At 38.8% G+C, this 22,536-nt stretch overlaps 1 protein-coding gene across 1 annotated transcript in view; it reads right to left on the bottom strand.

The window, feature by feature from the left end:
- The window catches only part of l(3)72Dn (UTP4 small subunit processome component l(3)72Dn), a 166,492-nt gene that overhangs the window by 18,403 nt on the left and 125,553 nt on the right, over nt 1-22,536 (bottom strand). The window contains exons 11-13 of the mRNA XM_068225020.1: nt 21,327-21,433; nt 16,969-17,064; nt 16,702-16,884 (exon numbers count right to left, since the gene is read on the bottom strand). Of these exons, the coding sequence (XP_068081121.1) occupies nt 16,702-16,884; nt 16,969-17,064; nt 21,327-21,433 (386 nt within the window). The remainder of the gene's footprint in view (nt 1-16,701; nt 16,885-16,968; nt 17,065-21,326; nt 21,434-22,536) is intronic.

Below are 22,536 nucleotides of genomic sequence, written 5' to 3'. Positions count from 1 at the left end.
CTGAAAAACTTTAAGATTGCATTAACTAGGTCGACACTCAAAAGTATGGCTTTCTTAAAATAAGAAAAAAAAAAGGGGAGAAGCAGCCCACGTCTCATTGGAATAATGCAGTTAAGGTTGCTTAAAACATAAAATGGAAGCACGCCCTTCGCGCGTTCAGGATGGGTCACGTAAAAGAAATTCTGGCTAGTCGCTCAGGGTTTTTGATTGAATAGTTGTTTTACGTGGGATCAGAAAAGAAAGTCAATACGCCGATTAATTATTTTATGTACCATTAGAGTCGATGGACGTCTCCATCGGAAGTATCCATAAATCGTATGAATACCCAAAATTTCATTACTTTGACTCTATGGCATCTTATGCTATCACAGCAACCTAGAAATAAGACATCCAGTAAATCATAACTACCATGATTTACTAATAAAAATAAAATCTTGAAAGAGAAAAGAATAATAAAATAAAACAACAATCAAACCTAATTAACAAGTTAACATTAGGTAGGTTGGTATTGTTTGTAAGCAATCACATTCTTCGTAGCATATTTTTTATATCACCATTGAAATAAGCTAATGATTCATTATATTTCCAATATTTGCAACATAACATTGTTAATAAATGCAAGTTGATCATGGGAAGCTTGGTTATATTAAGGTATCACATTCCTTGCAGCTAATATTCCATATCCATTGTAATATTCTTATTTGTTCATAGAATATTTTGATAAGATATTGTTTAGTGACTTCTAATCATGAATTATCGCATGATATTTACTATATCTCCTCAAAAGCCTAAGGAAAAAGTGATAAGTTATCAGTTAGTCAGCAAAATCTTGCTTTAAATCCGTTGAAATTATATATTCATTCAAATTCATATCTCAAAATAACCTTCCTATTTACATTAAAGTAATGATAAAATTTAGCATGGTACTTATAACCTATAGTGGGTCTCAACATGATGGAGTGATCTCACGTGATTCAATTAAAGCATCAGGGAAAAATCATTCTTGAAGATACTGTACGGCACCAACTTATATACAGTAGCAATGATCCTTCATGTCAATCTAAGAGTGCAACTTTACAGAAGAAATCCTAAGTTAGTATTTCCAAGTATAACGCATATTCGTTCTTATAATGATATCTTTTGATTACCACACCCTAACATCCTACTCTATGAAGGTTAAGATACGCCACAATTATTGTTATATATGGATTCTTGACAAAATATGCAATGTCATTCCATCTCAAACATAACTGATCCTAGTCTGCGCCAATCATCTCCTTTCTTACTTTAAAAATTCCATTTCTTTCATTTCATCGTCGGATACAATTCACCCAGCTCATCTTTAATTTCTTTCATAAAACCAATCTATATCCTCATTTACTCATTTCAACTCGCATTTCTTCCTACTATTCCCAACCTTTCACATAATCACTTCTTTCTGGCACACAAATAACCCCGTTCTCATGTCTTCTCATCACTGTATCTATTTCTTGTCGAATTACAATAACATTCCCTCTGTCTACTAACATTTCCATATTTCGTAATACAGTAAAATCTCGTTAATTGGAAGTCACTGGGACGCAAAAATCAGACTTTGAATTACGTGATGTTGAATTAACCGCCAATACGTAATTAAGAAATGGCAACCCTTGCGGCGTCAAAATATATTCTAAGACCCATTACTGCATGCAATTAACCTTGATTCACAGTTTAAACCTCCCAAATGTCATGGAAATTATTTCCAAAATGTATCCAACAAAGTAAAAAACATGATTCAAAGACGAGGAGAAATCTATACAGGCTCCCCTGTGCAAGTGCTTTATTCATCGGATTACTGTACTGTATGCCTTTTAGATGCCTTGTGCTTGGACGGAAAGTACCCGATGCCCTTAAAACATCGTGGCTTATCGAACTTTCCTATGACGAGGGGAGAATGTGTCTGGCTTCCGTCCACATTACAACAGTACAGAGACTATACTTGTACGATTTCCTGCCATGGCACTTCTAAGACCCATTAATGCATGCAATCACCTTGATACTCAGTTTGAACTTTTCAAATGCCATGAAAAACACTATTTCAAAAATGTATCCAACAAGGTGCATTTACATTATTCAAATAATGCACTTGGATAAAACAATGGCAAAAATAACCTCACGCAACGTAAGGAAGAAAAACATGATTCAAAGAGGAGGAAAAATTATGCTGGCTCCCCTGTGCAAATGCTTTATCTGTTGGATTACTGTACTATTTGCATTTTTAGATGCCTTGTACTTGCATGGAAAGTGCTGGACGCCCTTAAAACATTGTGGCTTTTCTAACTTTCCTATGATGGAGGGAAGGAAGTCTCTCGCTCCCGTGTGCACTGCATAGCAACACAGTACATTTCCCGGCTGGCAATTCTCTCCTTTAAAACCATAAGTCTGTTTCACCTCAGCATTAAAAAAAAGAAACAAACAGTGCAGTTTCATCGGCATTGACAATATTGTTTAGTGCATACGAATTGATTATAGGCTATAAGCCACACTTTTTCGCCAACTGTAGGCATCGCCAGTGTTCGCAGATTCTACCTCTCCGCACACTGCCTGCTACATGATATTGTGGCATTCCTTAAAATGCCGAATACAAAATAATTACAATTCCACTCGAACTTAGCAGATATGAAGCACACTGTAGACACGCCAAAGTGGGTGAAAATGCACAAAGTTACCCCTGCACATTCTGGAAAATGCGTTCTTTCATGATGCAGAGAAATTTAGAATTTAAATTACTCTGTAAAATACTATTTTTTTCAAAATGTAAAAGCAATTTTGAATTAAAAGTCTGAATTTCGGGAACGGGACCGACATTGTTCTTCAAATTAAGAATTATCCGTATTTTGAACTAAACTATTTAAATAACATGCAAAACTGAACCTCATGGTTCCGGGACCGAGAGGTGCTTCGAATTAGGCGAGATTTTTAATTAACCGAGTTTAGAATTATTGAGGTTCTACAGTACTCTTTTTTATTATAGCAACGTATCACCCACTCATATTATTTAAATACAGTGAAACCTCGGAATGCGAGTAACTTGGTCCACAAGTGTTTTGCAAGACGAGCAAAAATTTAAAATAAATTGTAACTTGATAAGCGAGTGAGGTTCCGCAATACGAGCGTCACGTGTGCCTATGTTTTCCCCTCCCCTGTGCCTTTGCTGAATGGATGAACTAGGTCTTTGGTCCTGTAGTGAAGAAATACCTTTCAGAAAATAATCTGCCGCTCAAAGTCTTGCTGTTTATGGACAATGCTCTGCTCGTCTTCCAGATCTTGAGGCCTTGAGAACGACTTACTAGACAAATTCAAATTCGTTAAGGTTAAGTTCCTTCCTCCCAATACTACTCAACTACTCCAGCCTATGGATCAGCAAGCCATTTCGAACTTCAAGAAGCTATACACCAAAGCACTATTTCAGCGATGCTTCGAAGTGAGCGAAGGAACAAACCTTACCATCCGAGAGTTTGGGAGAAAGCATTTCCCCATCGTGAACTGCCTGAAGATCACCGATAAAGCCTGGGATGGAGTCACCAAGAGAACTCTCACTTCCGCCTGTGGAAAGCTGTGGCCTGACTGTGTTCTTGGACATGACTTTGAGGGGATTGTTGGTGAAAATGAGCTGCCGATTGTCGATGAAATTCTGTCCTTAGGGAAGACTATGGGGTTTGAGGTGAATGACGTGAACTTTCGAGAGCTGGTGGAAGAACATAGCCAGGAACTGTCCACCAACGAACTGATGAACCTGCATCGCGACAACAGGAGGAGGTTATGGAGGAGATATCGCGCGGGAAAGAGGAGGAGGAAAAGTCAATGGAATATCTAACTTCAACTGAGATTCGGGAGAAGTGCAAAATGTGGGAAACGATGCAAAATTTTGTAGAAAAACACCACCCGAATAGGACTGTAGCTGTACGAGCAATGAATCAGTTCAATGACAATGCCTTGTCACATTTTCATGAAATCCTCAAAAAGAGGCAAAAGTAACAGTCATTGGACAGGTTCCTCATTAAAGTTGCACGAAAAGGAAACAATTCCAGTGAACCAACAGAGAGCAGTGATTCCATTAGTGAAATTCGTGCTACACATTAACCCTTCTCATGTCATCTCTCGTCTCCCTTACACCAACAATGATTCTATTGTAAGGTAAAGCGCAGTTTCATTTGTTTTAAGTTATATTTTGTTTCATAAATGGTATGCGAATAAATATTTTTGTGTTGTGGACGAATCATCCGCATTTCAATCGTTTCTTATGGGAAAACTTGCTTTGATATACGAACGCTCTGGATTACAAGCATGTTGCTGGAGCAAATTATGCTCGCACTCCAAGGTTAGACTGTATATCATCTACATTCATATTAACCTATCACTTGGAATCTATGCAATATCATTAAGTATTCTTCTTGTCAGAACTTCACATCTGATATAGCATTACTTGGATACTCATTTCTGTATCTAAGGTTTGGTTATATTTCTATAGAAGACTGCTTAATTCCTTTATATCGATCTAATGAGAAATCATTCGCGAGAATCTAACATGATATAGTTTAATTTGAAGATTAAACGGCACAATATCAACACTTCAACTACCAATTATTATCTACTTAAAATAATATCCACCAAACTACATGTTTTTATTTGTGAAACTTATTTCTTTTCCATTGCTTTTTGGGATAATTTATGCCTCATTCATTCTCTGCTGCTGAGGGCGATCTTCATGCTGCGTGGCTGACTTAGCAGTCGTCATCTGCGATGTCGGTCAATCATCGTCCAGCTCAGGTTATCCCAGATAGCCTGTCACCCATCTTCTTAAAGAGCTGTCATCTTGTCTCATTCAATTATAGAAATACAGAACATAAATAAAATCAGCTAATACATGTGGGTGCTAACAAAGCCTTCTGATTTAACAATTATTTATCTCGTTTTAGAATTTCTTTGACTGATCTGTAACTTTTATCAGACTCCCAATATGTCTGCAATATTATAAAAATATATGTCGAATGGGTTTGCTTTATGATTTATGCTAGCAATGGTATTGCGTTCTTGCATGGGTAACTTTACACAAGGCCGCGGTGTTCGACCTTGCAACCCCGCACTTCTCTAGTCTGGGATGGCCACTGTCAGCTCTTGGCACGCGTTTGCTTCGCTACGAAAGGAATTGAAATAAGGAAATAAAGTATTTGTTATTATCAGCATTAAAGTGAAAGGATAGTGAGGAGTGAGCACATTGAGTAACAAAACCGATTTCCTCTCAATTTTATTGGACTCTAACAAAGAATAGCGAGTTTTCTGTGATTAGTATGAGAAGTTACCCGTTCAGTCCTCAACTTCCTGTAATTATTTAACAAAATGTTACTCATTGTTAAGACAATATTTGTAACTATTGTAATAACATCACATCCACAGGCACAAGTTTTCTCGGCAATTTCTGACAATTCAATATCTGATAAAATGCCAAGTAGACTAAGATGCTGAATTACTTGGCGTTGATCGTTACATTTACATTTTAAAAATTGTTCCTCAAACTTATCAGAAATGAGTGCCTGCGTAATTCCAACAATATGTTTACACAATGATATAATAGTATCCACAGGAACTGAAAGTCCACCCCTATTTATTTGATTGAAGTAGCTGTCATTTATTGGCTCTTTATTTCTCAGCAAAGCCAAACATTCTTCACATTTTATTTTTGAGCATTGCTTGAACGAAATGCAACCACAGGCATAAATAAAACCTGACTCATCAAAATGTATGTTTTCGGTATACTTGTCTTCTAAAATACTGTAAAAGGTATCGTCAACAGTAATTGACAAAAGGCTGCTTGTACTTTTTCTTGAATTTGTATCGGAAGAGTACATTATCATTTCTTTCGAAAAAGTAACTGCGTTAGGAATTACCTCACCACTGATATGAATTCCGACCATAAAATCGTTGTTTACCCTAATACTTGACCTTATTTTAGGTATGTTTGACACATCTAATTTACACAAAATACAATAGTTTCCACCAGTACTTACAGACCATTCAATTTTATGCTCCGCCAATTTGTTTTGTATATTAGAAACAAAGGACTCAAAAGTCTTAATTTTGTTTGTTTCCTCAGCTAGGTCTTCTTACATTCCTCTGCAGACTCTGTACATTTTTTTTTTCTTCTTCCCTTCTTTCACCTGGGGATTTCCTTATCTTGGAGGAGCAATTACTGAAGTATGATGGTAAGTTTGGTAATACCTTTGGAACCGCACGAAGTAACAATACAGGCTTCTTCCGTGTGAATTCCCGATTGTTCCCATCACCGTCCTTGTATTTTTCAACATAGCTTACGTCTTCAGGAAGAAAGTGTTTAATACATACGAACAAATATTTGGTAGGTAGCCAATTGGCTCAAGGAATGGCACGTTCCCATACGGCTTTCAATTGTGGATTTTTAGGAAACCCACACACTGTAACAAATCCTTCAATTTTTATCGATGAACGATAATTAGACTTACAATTCGGCACAACACAAGTCTTGGGCATTGTAACCAACCACTATATACAGATAAGCAACAGTATCATTTAATTTAGTTATTATATTTTGAAGAGAACACGAACGCGAGATACATCTCCCATGTAACTCAGTGGGCTACACAGAGCAGACTAGCCATTCACTGCGGGGTTGCCAATTATCGCTCGCCGCGGCCTTCTATAAAGTCGGCCATGGTTCATGCGACTTATTGATTCCCTAGTTAATTCTATTCCCTTGGCGTCTTCAATCTGGCTGATTTTTAACTCTTGGTAAATGTTTTGAGTGAAATTAATGCATTTTTTGTGTTTAAATATTACTTTATTGCGCGTTGTTTTGATATATAATTGCAGTCGATAGCTTCTTTAACCATACTATCTTCTTTCTTGATGCTTTTATCTGATTTAATTCGCTCCTTACTTGCGATACATCTGCTCGCTGAAAAAGCCAGTTGTCTTGTTATTTTCTACAGTGTTGGGTCCATGTCTTGACAATCTGGCTCCTTTTTTTTTTTTTTGTTTCTTTCTCACTGCTATTATGATTATATCTACTTTGATATTGCGTCAATCTTAGCTTCTACGATCTTCTATGAAGTTATTCATTCTGTTTAATCTCGATGTGGGTAATCGCGCTTACTCCGACTCGATTGGATTTTGACTTCGGGAATAGTGTAATGGCACACAAGATATATAAAAATTAGCCCCAAACAAGAAAATGATGTAGACAGGAAACAATGCAAAGAGGAATGATTAACTCTTACAGTGCCAAGATGCCGACACACTCTGTACGAAAAATGCCAGGATGCCGATTCGATTGGCACGCTCTTATAAGTGGTGTAGTTATGCAGTAAGGTGCTAGATTGCGCCACAAATCAAGTAGAAAGAAGTAGAATATCTGTAATTCCTTCTAATGTCATCAGATGGCACTGACATAGCTTCATTTTTGCTAGTTTACTCATCCATTGTGAGCGTATGATCTTTGAGCGCTTGATGTCTATGATCCTTGTTTGTTTATGTCTGCGTGTTGTGATTTGTTTTCAATAATTGTACGTTCTAATTGACGCATTTGAGTTCATTATCGTAATATATTAAGTTTATTATTATTTCTACTGTAGTTACAATTACTTAGTAATTTATTTAGGTCGTAGTAAAGTTGTAAATAGTACATTTATCACAACAAGGCATGTTGTCACGTAGGCCTATTTTGGTAGAAGAAATTGAGGAACTTTTGGGTTGCTTTGAAGATGTAAGCGACTCTAATTTTAGTGAAAGTGATGATTATGATGTTTCTGGGTCTTCAGAGAGCGCACCAGAGAATGATGGAGCCACGCCATTGGCTAACAACATTTCGTGCAATGTCAAAGAGTTAGTGTGACAGTGCTAATGAAAATGAGAGTGACAGTGCTAAAGAAAATGACAGTGAATTAGATGATTTTAGGACTGAATCCATATTCCCTGAAAGTAATTTTGTCCATCCCCACCATTTTTATGAAATCCAGGGCCAAAACATCCAAAACATTTAGGCCTACCTCAACCTGATGCTCCACCCATAGAATATTTCAATCGGTTTTTTCACTTTCATTCCTGACACTAATAGTTGATTTTGTATGTTGTTCTTATCTTCTGAACTGTTCTGTAGTAACAAATATTGCTACTAGACACAGTTCTCTCAAATGATTACTATTACTCTCCCAAAATTCATAAAATATCCAATCGTTGACAGGTTACACTGTTGGTGTCTTTCTCTCCACAACTTCAATGTTTTTGGAAATTAGTTTATAAATTGGAAAGTAGACTTACATTAACAATATAAATTGCTATATGATCCCAGATAAGAGTTAAGATTAAATATTTTCACTTAGTCACGTTGGATTTAGTGTAAAATATGCTAATTAATTTCAAATTATATTTTTCCTTTTTTAAATAAAAAATAATATTTTTGTGCACAGTATTCCACAAAATTTTGTTTTTTGAAATGCAAGTCACATGTTTATATTCCTTGGAGTATATCAAGTTCACATACCTAATTTTACCTCAATATCTTTTAAACTGAGACATTTATTAAATTTTTTAAACAGTGACGCAAAATCCATTGAAACATGCTTGGCATTCTATGCATATGATGACCTATTATGGATCGGCATCCAAAGGGTTAAGATCCAAACAAAAAGTTACATGTTCCAAAAGAAAATCAGGAGAGATTTTGGAAATAACCTGAAAAGGCTATGTCAGATGGTAGGGAAACCTTAATGGAGTAATCTCGGAGGGGGAGGGAAGAGAGAAATAAATACCATTTTTGGTAAATTAAGAGAAGTCATAGCAGATCCAACAGAATCAGTGGACAATGGAAGGATTATCACAAAAATCTTCTCACTGTAACAGGAAATCTTTCCGATGAAGTTCTCAACAAAAGTTTATTGGAAGGAGAATGATGATGAAAATGAAATTGCACTTGAGAAAGTGAACAGCTAATATGAGAATAATTTCTAGTCACACTACTTTATTGAAAATATGGTTTTCCACTCTTTCTATTTTAATTTTACACCCTTGTAATTGTAAATCCTTTCAGTAGTATATGCTTCACATGATTCAATTTTCTTATTTAAAATATTTATATTCATTGTACCAAGAGGAACTCTCCTTCGTCATGAACTTTTAAATTTACAATTCATACAGATCGATCTGCATATATTATATCTTTGTAACATGTGTGTTTTTCTTCCTATCTTAATAAAGTACAAATGTTGTCCCGTTCCCTTATGGCCCCAGGGAAATGTGAAATTATTTCCGCCCTGGTGGCACCCTCCAAATTGTGTTGGCAAGCCTTCCTCCGACCTGCGCACTTGTCGTGTTCTCTCTCCACCTTGCCCCTCCTCGCCTCTGCCGAGGGATGGCACGGTGCTCGCAGTAAACTTCGTTCAGTTCGCTTGGAGCGAGCAAGCAGCTTGGTCATCTAGCCGCGAGCGTGGAGGTAGGAAAGCTTACCAACCAATGTTAGGCTTAGGGAGGGAGTTGCCTTATATTGAGAATGTAACGTATTTGTTCTTTTGTTAATAGAGGCTAAGAGCCTCAGTAAATAGAATAGTAAGAGGGTTTGCTTCTGTAAAAGTTAATGTGTTAACGGGGTTTCTTTTAATTCAACATGTTGTCACTAAAGGAGTTTGTTAAGAATTGAGAATTGAGAGTTGTAATATTTGAATTGTTGGAGGGCAGGTCCCCCAATGAATACGGACTTTATTTGTGTGCACTTATTATTGTAATAAATGTTCAGCATTACAACGACTCGGTTTTCGCTGACTGCGTTATGGCTCTCCTTGCCCGTCACTGGTATTCAGCCTTCGGTCTTGAAGCCCGCACCTTCCTTATTTCCATATCGCTGCCAATTTTACTTGGTGCAGCAGTCTGGTAGCAGAGCGTTTATTTGTGCTCCTACCAGTTCTTTCGGGCAATTTTGAGTGTGCGTGGTCTCTCTCTCTCTTTCGGTTACGGTGTTTCTCGTTCAGCTTGGTGGCCGGCGATATCTTTACCATGGCTACTCGAGACGTGGCATATCCTGGGTCTCTTAGAAAAGAAGAGTTGTTATACGAACTGTCAATTCGTAATGTAGAGTCTAAAGGGACAGTTAAAGCGGATGAGTTATTATTACGAACTAATTTAGATAAAATTGTTGTGGTACCCAAGCTCTCTGACGGTGAGGCTGCGAGTGTGGCGTCCCTTATTCAGGCCAATTTGACTGAAATATCCTCAATTATGGATTTTTTAGAGAACGATGTAGCGTCTCTCCATCAGTTAAAACGAGTCCAAGGGCGTCTAACCCATTATGTTTATCGGACGGAAGATTTACTCTCCTTAGAATTAAAGGAGGAACTAGTAAGTCAAATTGGAGCTTTGAAGGACAAGGCGGTCCAACTTTTAGGAAAGGTTGAGGCTTGGTTGGCCGCACTCTCCATTAAATCTAAACCTGTCACTCCTTCTGTTAATCGGGTTGACGAGGAACCCAATAAGGTTATTGGTAATCCTGAGTTGAATGGTGTGCAAGGCTTGCTGGAATCGCAGCAAGGTTCTTTACCTAGGATTCTCCCCCAGGCTAATCTTCCAGTTCAGCAATCGATCTTGCCTTCTGTGAATTTGCCCTTTTCTAGTATCCCTCACCCGTTAAGTAGTATGTTGAAAAACGTTCCTCGTTATTCGGTAAATTCTGCCGATGATGTAGTTACCTTTTTGCGATTTTTTGTGGAATTTCAGGATCATGCTCTTGTGTTCGGGCTAACTCACGTTCAAATATTGCAAATTCTTTATCCGTATATTACAGGGGTGCTTTCCAATAAAATAGTTAGTGCTATTTCTGATCAGTTGTCACTTCAGCAGTTTCATGCTTATTTGCTTACTCATTTTATTCCGGCTAGGGCTCTCAGCTCTCTAGCGCTGAAATTTTATTTCAGGGTTCAACGCTCGGACGAGCCTTTAACAGAATATGTTGCTGATGTTAAATTTTACGCTAGGGTGTTTGCGTTACATTATACAGAAGAGGAGATCGTTCTCACGATCGTAGAGGGCATTTCCCCGTTATACCGCTCCTGTCTTTGTTTTGCCGCTCAACCTCACAGTTTTGCGGAGCTCGAAGCGATAGTGGTATCGGCTGAAGGTGTTCGCCATGCGGACTCACTTCGTATTGCTAGCTTGCCTCCGGTTGGTTCTAATGACAGGGAGTCTGTGGTGGTTCGTAAGCCTAACTTATTAAGAAAGTGTTATAATTGTGGCGCTTCTAATCATTTGCGTAATAAATGCCCCTTTCGGTCTCGTAACAACAGTCAGGGGGCTAGTGCTGGTTCTAGGGTAGAGGTTCCGCCCAGAACCAGTAATATTGTATGCTTTCGGTGCGGGGTCGCAGGTCATCTTGCGCGACATTGTACCACCCATTCAAATAGCTCTTGACTACAGCGGGAGGTGGTGCAGGACAATGGTACCGCCTCGCCTTCCCCTGTTATTAATCAAACATCTTGTTCGTTTGGTGAACCGGCTCCTATTTGCCCTGTGGGCTGTTTAGAGATATCTACGGAAATTAAAGGTTTGAGTCCGTTGGTTGAGGTCGAAATAAACAATGAGCCCGTTTCGGCCCTTCTTGATTCTGGTAGTGTGGTGTCATTTATTAGTGAAAGATGGTTTGCTTTACATAAAGCTGTCTGTAAATTTCCTCATTTATCTCCGGTTTTGCATTCGTTTGTATCAGCCAATTCTTCCAGAATTGAAGTCCTGGGACTGGTAAAATGTAAAATTCGTCTTTCCAATTTTACTTGGAAATTTTCCTTGTATGTTGCGAGTAATTTACCGTATCCTGTCATTCTTGGTTCAAATTTTTTCGATCATTCTGGTTTAGTCTTAGATATTCAGGAGCGTTCATGTTGGTTTAAGTTTTCACAAATGAATAAAATACCTTTGCACATTAGTAATTCTGCTTCAGCGTCGTCGGTATCGCCGCCTCAGGACGAAGTGGTGTTAGATCTTAGCCATTTGACTGAGGATGAGGCGCAGCATATTAGGGAGTTGTGCGAGGCCTACCCGGATGTGTTTACTGAGAAATTGGGGATGACGAATATCTTAGAGTATAAAATAGAGGTCACGGATTCGGTCCCTGTCAGATTTCCGCCCTACCGTTTATCTCCTCCTAAGATGCAGGCATTAAAGGAGATCATTAACAACATGCTTGAGGAAGGGGTCATCCGGCCCTCTACTTCGGCTTACTCTTCCCCCATTTTCCTGGTGCCCAAGCCCCAGGTTGGTTATAGGCCTGTTTTGGATTACAGGGCTCTTAATCGTAAAGTGGTCTTGCAGTCTGTCCCGCTCCCGGATTTACATACGTGTTTTTCATGGTTCAAGAGGGCGAGGTACTTCACTGTCCTGGACCTCAATCAAGCTCATTACCAGATTCCGCTCGCGGAGGAGTCTCGTCATCTGACGGCCTTCACGACGGACTGGAACCTTTATGAATTTTGCCGGCTGCCTTTTGGGATCTCGACAGGCGCCGCCATTCTCACGAGACTCCTTGATCAGTTGTTTTCCGACATTAAATTTGACTTCCTTTATCACTATCTTGATGACGTAGTTTTGTATTCGGAGACGTTCAAGGATCATCTCCAGCACCTCGATGAAGTATTGTCACGCCTGAGGAAGGCTGGCTTGACAGTCAAATTGTCCAAGGTCTCGTTCGCCAAACCTCAGATGTCCTTTTTGGGGCATATTGTATCCTCTAACGGTGTCTCGGTCGATCACTCCCGCACTCAGGCCATTCAGGATTTTCCTCCTCCGCAGGATGTGAAAGGTGTGTCCCGCTTTGTCGGAATGGTTAACTTCTTCCGAAAATTCGTCCCGAATTTTGCCAGTCGTGCGGCCCCTCTTAATGCACTCCGGCGTAAGGGAGTAAGGTTTCAGTGGGGAGCTTCTCAGCAGGCTGCCTTTGACGATCTCAAGCTGGCCATTTCTAACGCTCCGGTGTTAGCTATGCCGGATTTCACTAAGGTCTTCATAGTGCAAACCGACGCTTCTTCGTCAGCTGTCGCAGCCGTTTTGCTCCAGGAATCTGAGTTAGGGAGACTCCCCATTGCTTATGCTTCACGGGCTCTTACCCCTTTAGAAGCTAAGTACTCCGTGTACGAGCTTGAAGGTTTGGCTGTTCTTTTTGCTCTAGAACGCTTTCGTGTGTACCTAGAGCATGTTAAGTTTGAGCTTGAAACTGACAACCAGGCGTTAAGTTGGGTGCTTGGGAAACCACGGAAAACTGGTCGCTTGGCTCGTTGGGCCATTAGAATTTCCGCCTTTCAATTCAACGTCCGTCATATTCGGGGCTCTGAGAACGTTGTAGCGGATACTCTCAGCAGGATGTTTTCTGAACAACCTATTCTTGATGACGAACCAGGTCCTTCTGAGTCCTCTCTAGCAATATCTTTGGTTGGAGCGATTTTATCTGATACCCCTCTCTTGTATCACGATATAGGTAAATTTCAATTGGAAGATCCGCTCTTGGCTCCTATCGTCCAAGACTTGAAGGATGGGAAAATTGTCGATCCGTATGTATTGAGGAACGGAGTTCTTTGTTGCCCCTCCCGTCATGATCGTAAGATGAAGGTTGTAATTCCATCTGTGTTGGTCCCTATGATCTTTAAGTATTTTCATGAAACTCCCCTCGCAGGTCATCAGGGAGTATTTAAAACAAGGGAGAAGATCAGAGAAAATTTCATCTGGAAGGGAATGGACGGAGACGTTCGCGAACTTGTCAAGGCTTGTAAGGTTTGTAGGATTAGTAAGCCATGTGTTAATTCTCGGGTTGGGTTGCTATCCTCTACCCAAGCTACCCGTCCTATGCAACGTCTATATATTGATTTCGTAGGACCTCTCCCGAGATCGAAATCTGAATCAAATAGGTTTATATTGGTCTGCGTGGATGGCTTCACTCGCTTTACATGGTTATTTCCGACGAGGATGGCCAACGCTGAAACAACCATTAGATGTTTAAAAACCATATTTTCATCATTTGGTCCTAGCCAGTATTTGGTTTCAGACAATGCTAAAGCCTTTACGTCTAATCTATTCAAGAACTTCTGTTTTAGCCTGTCGATTACTCACGTCACGACTTCCCCTTACTACCCCCAGCCTTCGTACGCGGAGAGAGTTAATAGGAATTTACGCTCGGCCCTCATTGCTTTCCATCACCACGATGTTCAGAGGTGGGACACCACTTTGCCGTGGCTGGCTTATGCTTTTAATACTGCGGTGCATGAGGCGCACCAGTTTTCCCCTTTCTCTCTCATGTTTTCGTTTCTTCTGAACTCGCCGCTTTCCAATTTGTGGCATATTGATGATTTGTTGCCTGAGAGGGTGGATCCTCTTAATATTCGCGCGAACTGGAAGAAAGCTAAAGAGAATCTTCAGGTCTCCTACCAGAGGAAGAAGGAGCGCTACGATAAGGGGCGTCAGCCTACCAACCTGGCTGTCGGGGATGAGGTATTCATTAAGAATTTTGTTCCCTCTGGGAAGTTGGCACCCAGGTTCCGTGGTCCTTTCCGGATTATTGATTTTCTTACCCCGGTCACCCTGTTGGTGAGAGACCCCGTGACCGAGGGATTTTTTCGTGTTCATCTTTCTCAGCTTCAATCTGCTCAATGAAGTTTTTGCTTTAATTGGTTGGCGAGAACCGATACGTCTGTGGTGTTCATGTTTGCGGGGTTTGTTCCCCTGTTGTTTTGCTAACTTCTGTATTTTATGGGGAGTTGTATTTTACTTAGTTTGTAAGAGTTTTTAAATTTGGTATGTGAGCCCTCCTGCAGCCCTACCTAGCCTCCTACCTCCACGCCCGGCGCGCTGACCCCGGATTGTCTTCCTCCACCTTGACTCTTACATCTTATCGGCTCTTGTGAAGACAAAACTGCTGGCCTTAAACTTGTATGTTTCAGCATTATGGAGGTTCCATCTTCGCCGTCGCTCCGTGAGAAGGGCCCCTCATGTGGGCGTGTTTTGGCATGCGCTGACTCCGTCGGCCGTCCTTCCGGGCCGTCTTTCTGCATGTTGTATGTTTGGCGCTGGCTAGCATTCGCCGCCAGTTGTGGCACGCATCGTCCATCTAGCTTATTGCATCTTGGTGTGCCTGGTTGCCGTGTGTTCGGCATTCGTCATTCATTTTGAGCCATGCCAGTTTCGTCCTCACTTGGACTTGCAAGCCGGTAGCTCGCCCGGCGATTCTGCTCCAACTTATTCTAATCTTTGAGATGTGCATCTTGAAATATGGATTTTCACGGACTGGCTTTTATTGCCTTGCGCCAAGCTAAAAGGTGTTTACCTAATGAAATGTTAGGCCAGTTGTTGGTGTATCCTAAGCAAAGACTCTTTCTCCAAGTGTTTTTAATTGCTTAAGCAAACTGTTATTTATTTGTTTGGGAAAAAGGAACCTTTTATCAAGAGCTCTTGTGGTGTCTAAAGTAGAAGAAGAAAGACTTTTTCCAACCTGGTTGGAAACTTAGGGAGGGAGGTCTGTACCAAGAGGAACTCTCCTTCGTCATGAACTTTTAAATTTACAATTCATACAGATCGATCTGCATATATTATATCTTTGTAACATGTGTGTTTTTTCTTCCTATCTTAATAAAGTACAAATGTTGTCCCATTCCCTTATGGCCCCAGGGAAATGTGAAATTATTTCCGCCCTGGTGGCACCCTCCAAATTGTGTTGGCAAGCCTTCCTCCGACCTGCGTACTTGTCGTGTTCTCTCTCCACCTTGCCCCTCCTCGCCTCTGCCGAGGGATGGCACGGTGCTCGCAGTAAACTTCGTTCAGTTCGCTTGGAGCGAGCAAGCAGCTTGGTCATCTAGCCGCGAGCATGGAGGTAGGAAAGCTTACCAACCAATGTTAGGCTTAGGCAGGGAGTTGCCTTATATTGAGAATGTAACGTATTTGTTCTCTTGTTAATAGAGGCTAAGAGCCTCAGTAAACAGAATAGTAAGAGGGTTTGCTTCTGTAAAAGTTAATGTGTTAACGGGGTTTCTTTTAATTCAACATGTTGTCACTAAAGGAGTTTGTTAAGAATTGAGAATTGAGAGTTGTAATATTTGAATTGTTGGAGGGCAGGTCCCCCAATGAATACGGACTTTATTTGTGCGCACTTATTATTGTAATAAATGTTCAGCATTACAACGACTCGGTTTTCGCTGACTGCGTTATGGCTCTCCTTGCCCGTCACTGGTATTCAGCCTTCGGTCTTGAAGCCCGCACCTTCCTTATTTCCATATCGCTGCCAATTTTACTTGGTGCATTCATAAGAATAAGTACAAATAGTTCAATCCTCCTCAGATAAAGGAGAAATGATCCTGCTATTGATTATTACAGATACTATTCAGCACAAAAATTGAATGGATGAAAACCATAATGGTATAAGTAGCATTTTTATCATTCAGAGAAAAAGGCATTTAAACATCTTAACACTCGTATAAAGTCGGGTATGGAATAAAACAAAAAAATAAATACTTCACGTTTAATGGACTGCTATCACTTGTATCTCTTAGCTGGTAAAAGGATACATCCTCCCGGAGTTACATCCTGCACTTAACTCATTTTTTTAAATGCCACTTGTACCATTATGGTTTTCATCCATTCAATTATAAAATATAAATGCAAAGATAGTACCTTATTTTTGTTGATGACGTAGATATTGCTATCGTCTTGTAGAAGAATCACTTCTGTACTGCGATAATCAAAGGTAATATTACTGACAGCAAAACCTTTGGAAAGCCACTGTTTGGGATGTCTTGCTTCTATTTTGCGTGAAAATTTTGTATACTGGCGATGTGGTATATCATATTCTATAAGCTAGAAAATATTATCTCAAGTTATTAAATTTGAAATGGTCTACATTACCAATACTGTAACTTAGTAAACAGCTTGATAGCTCACCTTGTGATCTGCATAAGTCACCACTAAATAATTAGTTTCAGGATGAATTCCCATAGCCGTTGGTGCATACCGATATTGTGGCAGTAAACAATGTACCTATAAAGATCGTAAAGCATTAAAAATATAGAGATCAACTGTTTTTCAAACACTGATAAGAAACAAAAATTTTATGGTAATGAAAACAACCTCAATACCTAAACTAACCAGACAATAAAGAGAATTAGGTATGGAATTCTAACTGCCCAGTCAAAATACAGCAAGCAGTTGGACCCTAAATTTTGGATATGTTACAAAAACATTCCAGAAAAATATTTGCGAGACGGATTTTTGGTACCACATACCAAATATGAGATAGAAAACTGTGCTTCTATAGCCTCACAATGTAGTTCAAACATTTTCAGATTTTATGTAGCACATATTAAACTCATTCATATCCAGTGTCGTTCCATATATTCGATGGGTCCACCAATTTTTATTCTTGTATCTCTCTTCAGTTTTGATAGTGATCCAGCCTCCACCTTTCATCTCATTGGACACCATGCTTCTATATCTTATACTGAGCCTTCCTTTTAGTTTCTTGTCTTCAAGTTGTAAGCCAAACATTTTCTTTGGTAATCTGTTTACGTCCAACCCTTGCATGTGACTATACCACTTGAACCTGGATGACACTGTGGTCTCTTATAATCCCCATCTTCAGGCATGTTTCTCATATCTGTATTTCTTATTCTGCCATGACTGGTTTTCTGGACAATACTCCAAACAAATGAATGGAAAAGAATTGGGAATATGAAAAGTATCTGGTCATGATATTCATAGATCTAACAACAGCATACGATAGTGTTCTATGGAGAAGAATCTAATTGTGATGGGAGACTGGAATGCAGTGGTAGGCAAAGGAAGAGAAGTTTATTCAGTAACAGAATTTGGATTGGGATAAAGGAATGAAAGACAAAGTCAGTTAGTTGAATTCTGCACCGATCATTACCGCAAGGGAGTAATGTGGATACACTTTGTTCTAAATTTAAAGGAATCATTTGGGAAGGAGAGAAGAGATTTGTTAAGAAGGGTAAAATGACCTCAGACCCTGTTTATTATACAAGGGAAATAAGAAAATTAAAAAGAAAATGTAGAATAGTAAACAGGAAAATCAAAGAGGGTAGGGAGAATAGAGAAACTAGAAAACAGCTAATGAGGGAACTGAATAGAGTGAAAAAGGAAGCAAAAGAGAAATATATGAATGGCATACTTCAAGAGGGTAATGACCACAAAGGGAAATGGAAAAAGATGTATTCATATATTAGGAATCAAAAAGGAAAAGGTGTCCAAATTCCTACAATGGTGGGAGAAGGGGGTGAACACTATTCAACAGATACTGAGAAAGCAAATCTATTTAGTAGGGAATTCAGAGATTCTGTAGAAGATTGTCAGGAGTTGGAAACAGTAACAGAAGATAGAGAGGGAGAGACACATAGGGAAACAAGAAGCTTCTCATTCACAAATGAAGATATTTTCAGAGAAATCCAACTGCTTCAGCAAGGAAAAGCAGCAGGAAGTGATCAAATTACTGGGGAGGTATTAAAGACAATGGGGTGCTACATAGTGCCTTATTTAAAATTTCTCTTTGACTATGTCATAAATAATAGTGTAATACCAAAAGAATGGAAGGAATCAATAATAATACCAATTTATAAAGGAAAGGGTGATAAAAGGAAACCAGAGAAGTACAGACCAATCAGCCTGACCAGTATAGTTTGTAAAATACGGGAGAGTTTAATAGCAAAGTACATCAGAGGGATATGTGATGATAAAAATTGGTTCATGAGGAGCCAGTATGGATTTAGAAAGAAATTTTCTTGTGAGGCACAATTGGTGTGATTTCAGCAGGACATATCAGATCAGTTGGATTCAGGAGGCCAGTTAGATTGCATAGCCATAGATCTTTCCAAAGCCTTTGATAGAGTGGAACATGGAATATTATTAAAGAAATTGGAGGGAATAGGATTGGACGTAAGGGTTATACATTGGATAAAAACATTTCTAAACTCAAGAGTTCAGAAAGTAAAAGTAGGAAATAATATATCAAAGGAAGAGAAAGTTTGGTAGAGAATCGCACAGGGTAGTATAATCGGTCTGTTACTTTTCTTAATATACACAAATGATTTAGGGAACAATATAACATCAAAAATAAGATTGTATGCAGATGATATAATTGTTTATAGGAAAATAAATAACATTGAGGATTGTTCAGAATTACAAAGGGACCTTGAAAGTATCCAACAGTGGGTTGAAGAAAATAATATGAAGGTTAATGGAGGCAAATCAACTGTTACAACTTTTACAAACAGGAGCTTTAAAACTGAATTTGAATATACTTTGGATGAGGTAGTTATTCCAAAAGATGGCAAGTGCAAATACTTAGGTGTGAGATTTGAAAGTAATTTGCACTGGAAGGGTCATGTGGATGACATTGTTGGGAAAGCATACAGATCGTTACATGTCATAATGAGGCTACTTAAAGGATGCAACAAAGAATTAAAAGAAAAAAGTTACGTAAGTATGGTTCGTCCATTATTGGAATATGCAAACAGTGTATGGGATGCTCACCAAGAATACCTAATAAAAGAAATAGATAGTGTGCAGAGGAAAGCAGCAAGATTTGTAACAGGGGATTTCAGGAGAAACAGTAGTGTATCAGAAATGTTAGAGGAACTTTGGTAGGAAACTTTAAGTAAGAGAAGGGAGAAAACTAGACTTATAGGATTATATAGAGCCTATACAGGAGAAGCAGTATGGGGAGAAATCCGTGAGAGGCTTCAGTTGGAAAATAATTATATTGTCAGAACTGACCACAAATATAAAATTAGAAGGAATTTTAGCAGAAGCGACTGGGGTAAATTTCCATTCATTGAGAAGGGTGTGAAGGAGTGGAACAGTTTACCAGGGGTAGTGTTTGATCCTTTTCCAAAATCTGTACAGGTATTCAAGAAGAGAATAAACACAGGGAAAATAAATGAAATGTAGAGGGCATTCGACCAGTGCAGGCTATTGCAAATAAAAAATGTGTGTTAAAAAGAAAATTAATTCCATCCCCTGGTCCATGGAGTTTGGACAGCCAAAGTAGGGGACTGCCTGTAGGGGTGAAGTACAGTGGGGACTTCGAGGGCCCTGGGACCGCTACGGTAGCTGTGAAGGCCCTTCAGGAACTCTGAAAAGTGGTGGCAAAAGGGGGCTCTGGTTAAGACGCAGCAGGTCGTTATGCTACTTAGGTTCCAAAATGGGTAAAAAAAAAAGTAAATAAATGCAATGTAAATTTTAATCTTATACCAGCTGCATAGTATTATTTGAAGTAATTCCACATACTGTATATGAGTTGACTATGTTTGTAAGTATAGGAGATATTATAAGTAGAATTTTGTAAACAATATAAATTTATTAAGGATGATCTGTTTGTTTAATAGAAAAAAATTGTTAGCATTAATTGTATATTATTGGATTCTAGAAAAATATTTTTCCTTCTCATGTTAATTTAAAATTTAGTGCTTGACAATAATGTATATTAGTGTACCATTTGCCACCGAGGTAGACACCTCATTTGCAAATAAAGAGATTTTGATTTGATTTGATAGTCCTTATTATACTTGGTTCAAACACCACAAACAATGGCTGTATATGTAGACAAGATATGAAGACACTGGAAGGTATCAAATAGACTTCATTACGATTAGGCAGAGATTCAGAAACCAGGTGTTAGATTGCAAGACATTCCCAGGAGCAGATGTGGACTCTGACCGCAACTTGTTGGTCATGAAATGCCATCTGAAGTTAATGAAATTTGCTTTATGTCGCACCGAAAGAGAGGTCTTATTTTATCGTCACCATAAGACCTATCTGTGTTGGTGAGACTTAATGCAATTCGTAAAAAAAAGGTCACTGTTTCAAGTTTAAGTATTACAACAATAACTGTCTTCATTTACTGAATGCATAAAACGAGTCTGACATGATGATGATGATGATGATGATGATGATGATGACGACGACGATGACGACAACAACAACTACCTAACAATGTTATTGTAAGCTTTGTTAATCTAGGCAACCCCCAATTACTGTATGAGGATAGCAGTTTTTTCAAAGTATATCCAGATGCTCTGTCTGAACAAAAATATCTGTAAGACTAGAAGGCCTAGGAAGCTGAAAGTTTGCATGCAGAACTTATCAAATGAAAAAAAAAAAAAGTAAAATACCTGAAAAATGTATATGTATGAAATATATGAGTTGTGTTTAACTGAAAATTAATACCACATACAATAATGTGGTTATTTTAAGTTTCATGATAAGAATAGATGAATGGTACTCACCTTGCCATCTTTCATATTCCAGACACCAATGCGGCTTTGATGATCAGCAGCTACTAAATAATTTCCATCAGTAGATATTTCCATCAGATGGATTCGACTCCTCAGCACTAACAAACGGAGATCCACAAAATTAATCTTAAAATACAAAGATATTATTTCATTTGAAAGATCTGATACATCATGTTAATAGTTGTCTAAGGGTACATCCAGCAGGCAAGGATTCAATTACTAATGATACATAATGATACCTGGAGAATTCTCCAACAGACTTGTCAAAAACATATTCAATTTTTGGAATTTAGAGATGGCTTTATAGAGGATATTTTCTTCTCTTGAAGCAGTTGTTATTTTAGGACAAAAGATAATAATTTCAATATGAAGGAGGGGAGTGTGTAGACTATCCTGACATAATCCGTTATTGCATCCATGCAAAGAACAGGGGATACAACTCTGAGACCTGAAAGCAGATACATTTCCACGTCTTTCGTGAAGAGGGTTCGCAGGAATCAAGATATCTCCAAAGATAGTCAATTCAATATCAAAATACGCCTCCCTCATGTCTTGGGTATTATGAACAATTCTGTTTATCAGTCCCATATCCTTAGTGTACCTGTAATGTCTGTACGTAGTCATGCCATAAATTCTGTCCCTCATACAATATGTGACAGTAGTTTCATTATCATCACCTGTTTTGGCTGCTTTTAAGCTTTTATTAGAAATTGGTGTCAATTTAAAGTTTTATACCTTCCATTTAAAATATTATTTAGCTTGCCTGTATGCTAGCTCCCGTTTCTCAATTTTAATGTATCATGAAATCTTGTATACTGAGAGAGAGAGAGAGAGAGAGAGAGAGAGAGAGAGAGTGCATGCACACGCAATTCTTAACTCAGGCACTATCTCTTGACTCTTCTTGGGAGTACTGTGCAGATATCCATACGCGAAGGCAGGCTGCAATCCCTCTGGAGGGTTCTTGATTTTTAAAAATATCTTGGGTATCACTTGAAAATGTAAGTTTTATTACATGATGCATCTATTAATTTAATTCCTGCTCAAGTAAAGAAAATATTTATTTAAATCAAATATGTAATGCTTCTCAAAGATTTTCTAAAAATATTAAAGACGGTGGTCTGTCCAACTCCTTGGCTGAACAGTCAACATTGAGGCCTTTGGTTCAAAGGGTCCCGGGTTTGATTCCCGACCGGGTTGGGGG

Source organism: Anabrus simplex, chromosome 1 (assembly GCF_040414725.1).
Source record: "Anabrus simplex isolate iqAnaSimp1 chromosome 1, ASM4041472v1, whole genome shotgun sequence".
NCBI classification, from domain to species: Eukaryota; Metazoa; Arthropoda; class Insecta; order Orthoptera; family Tettigoniidae; genus Anabrus; species Anabrus simplex.
Note: the sequence above shows the minus strand (reverse complement) of the source record. Positions and strands in the feature narration are given on the sequence as shown.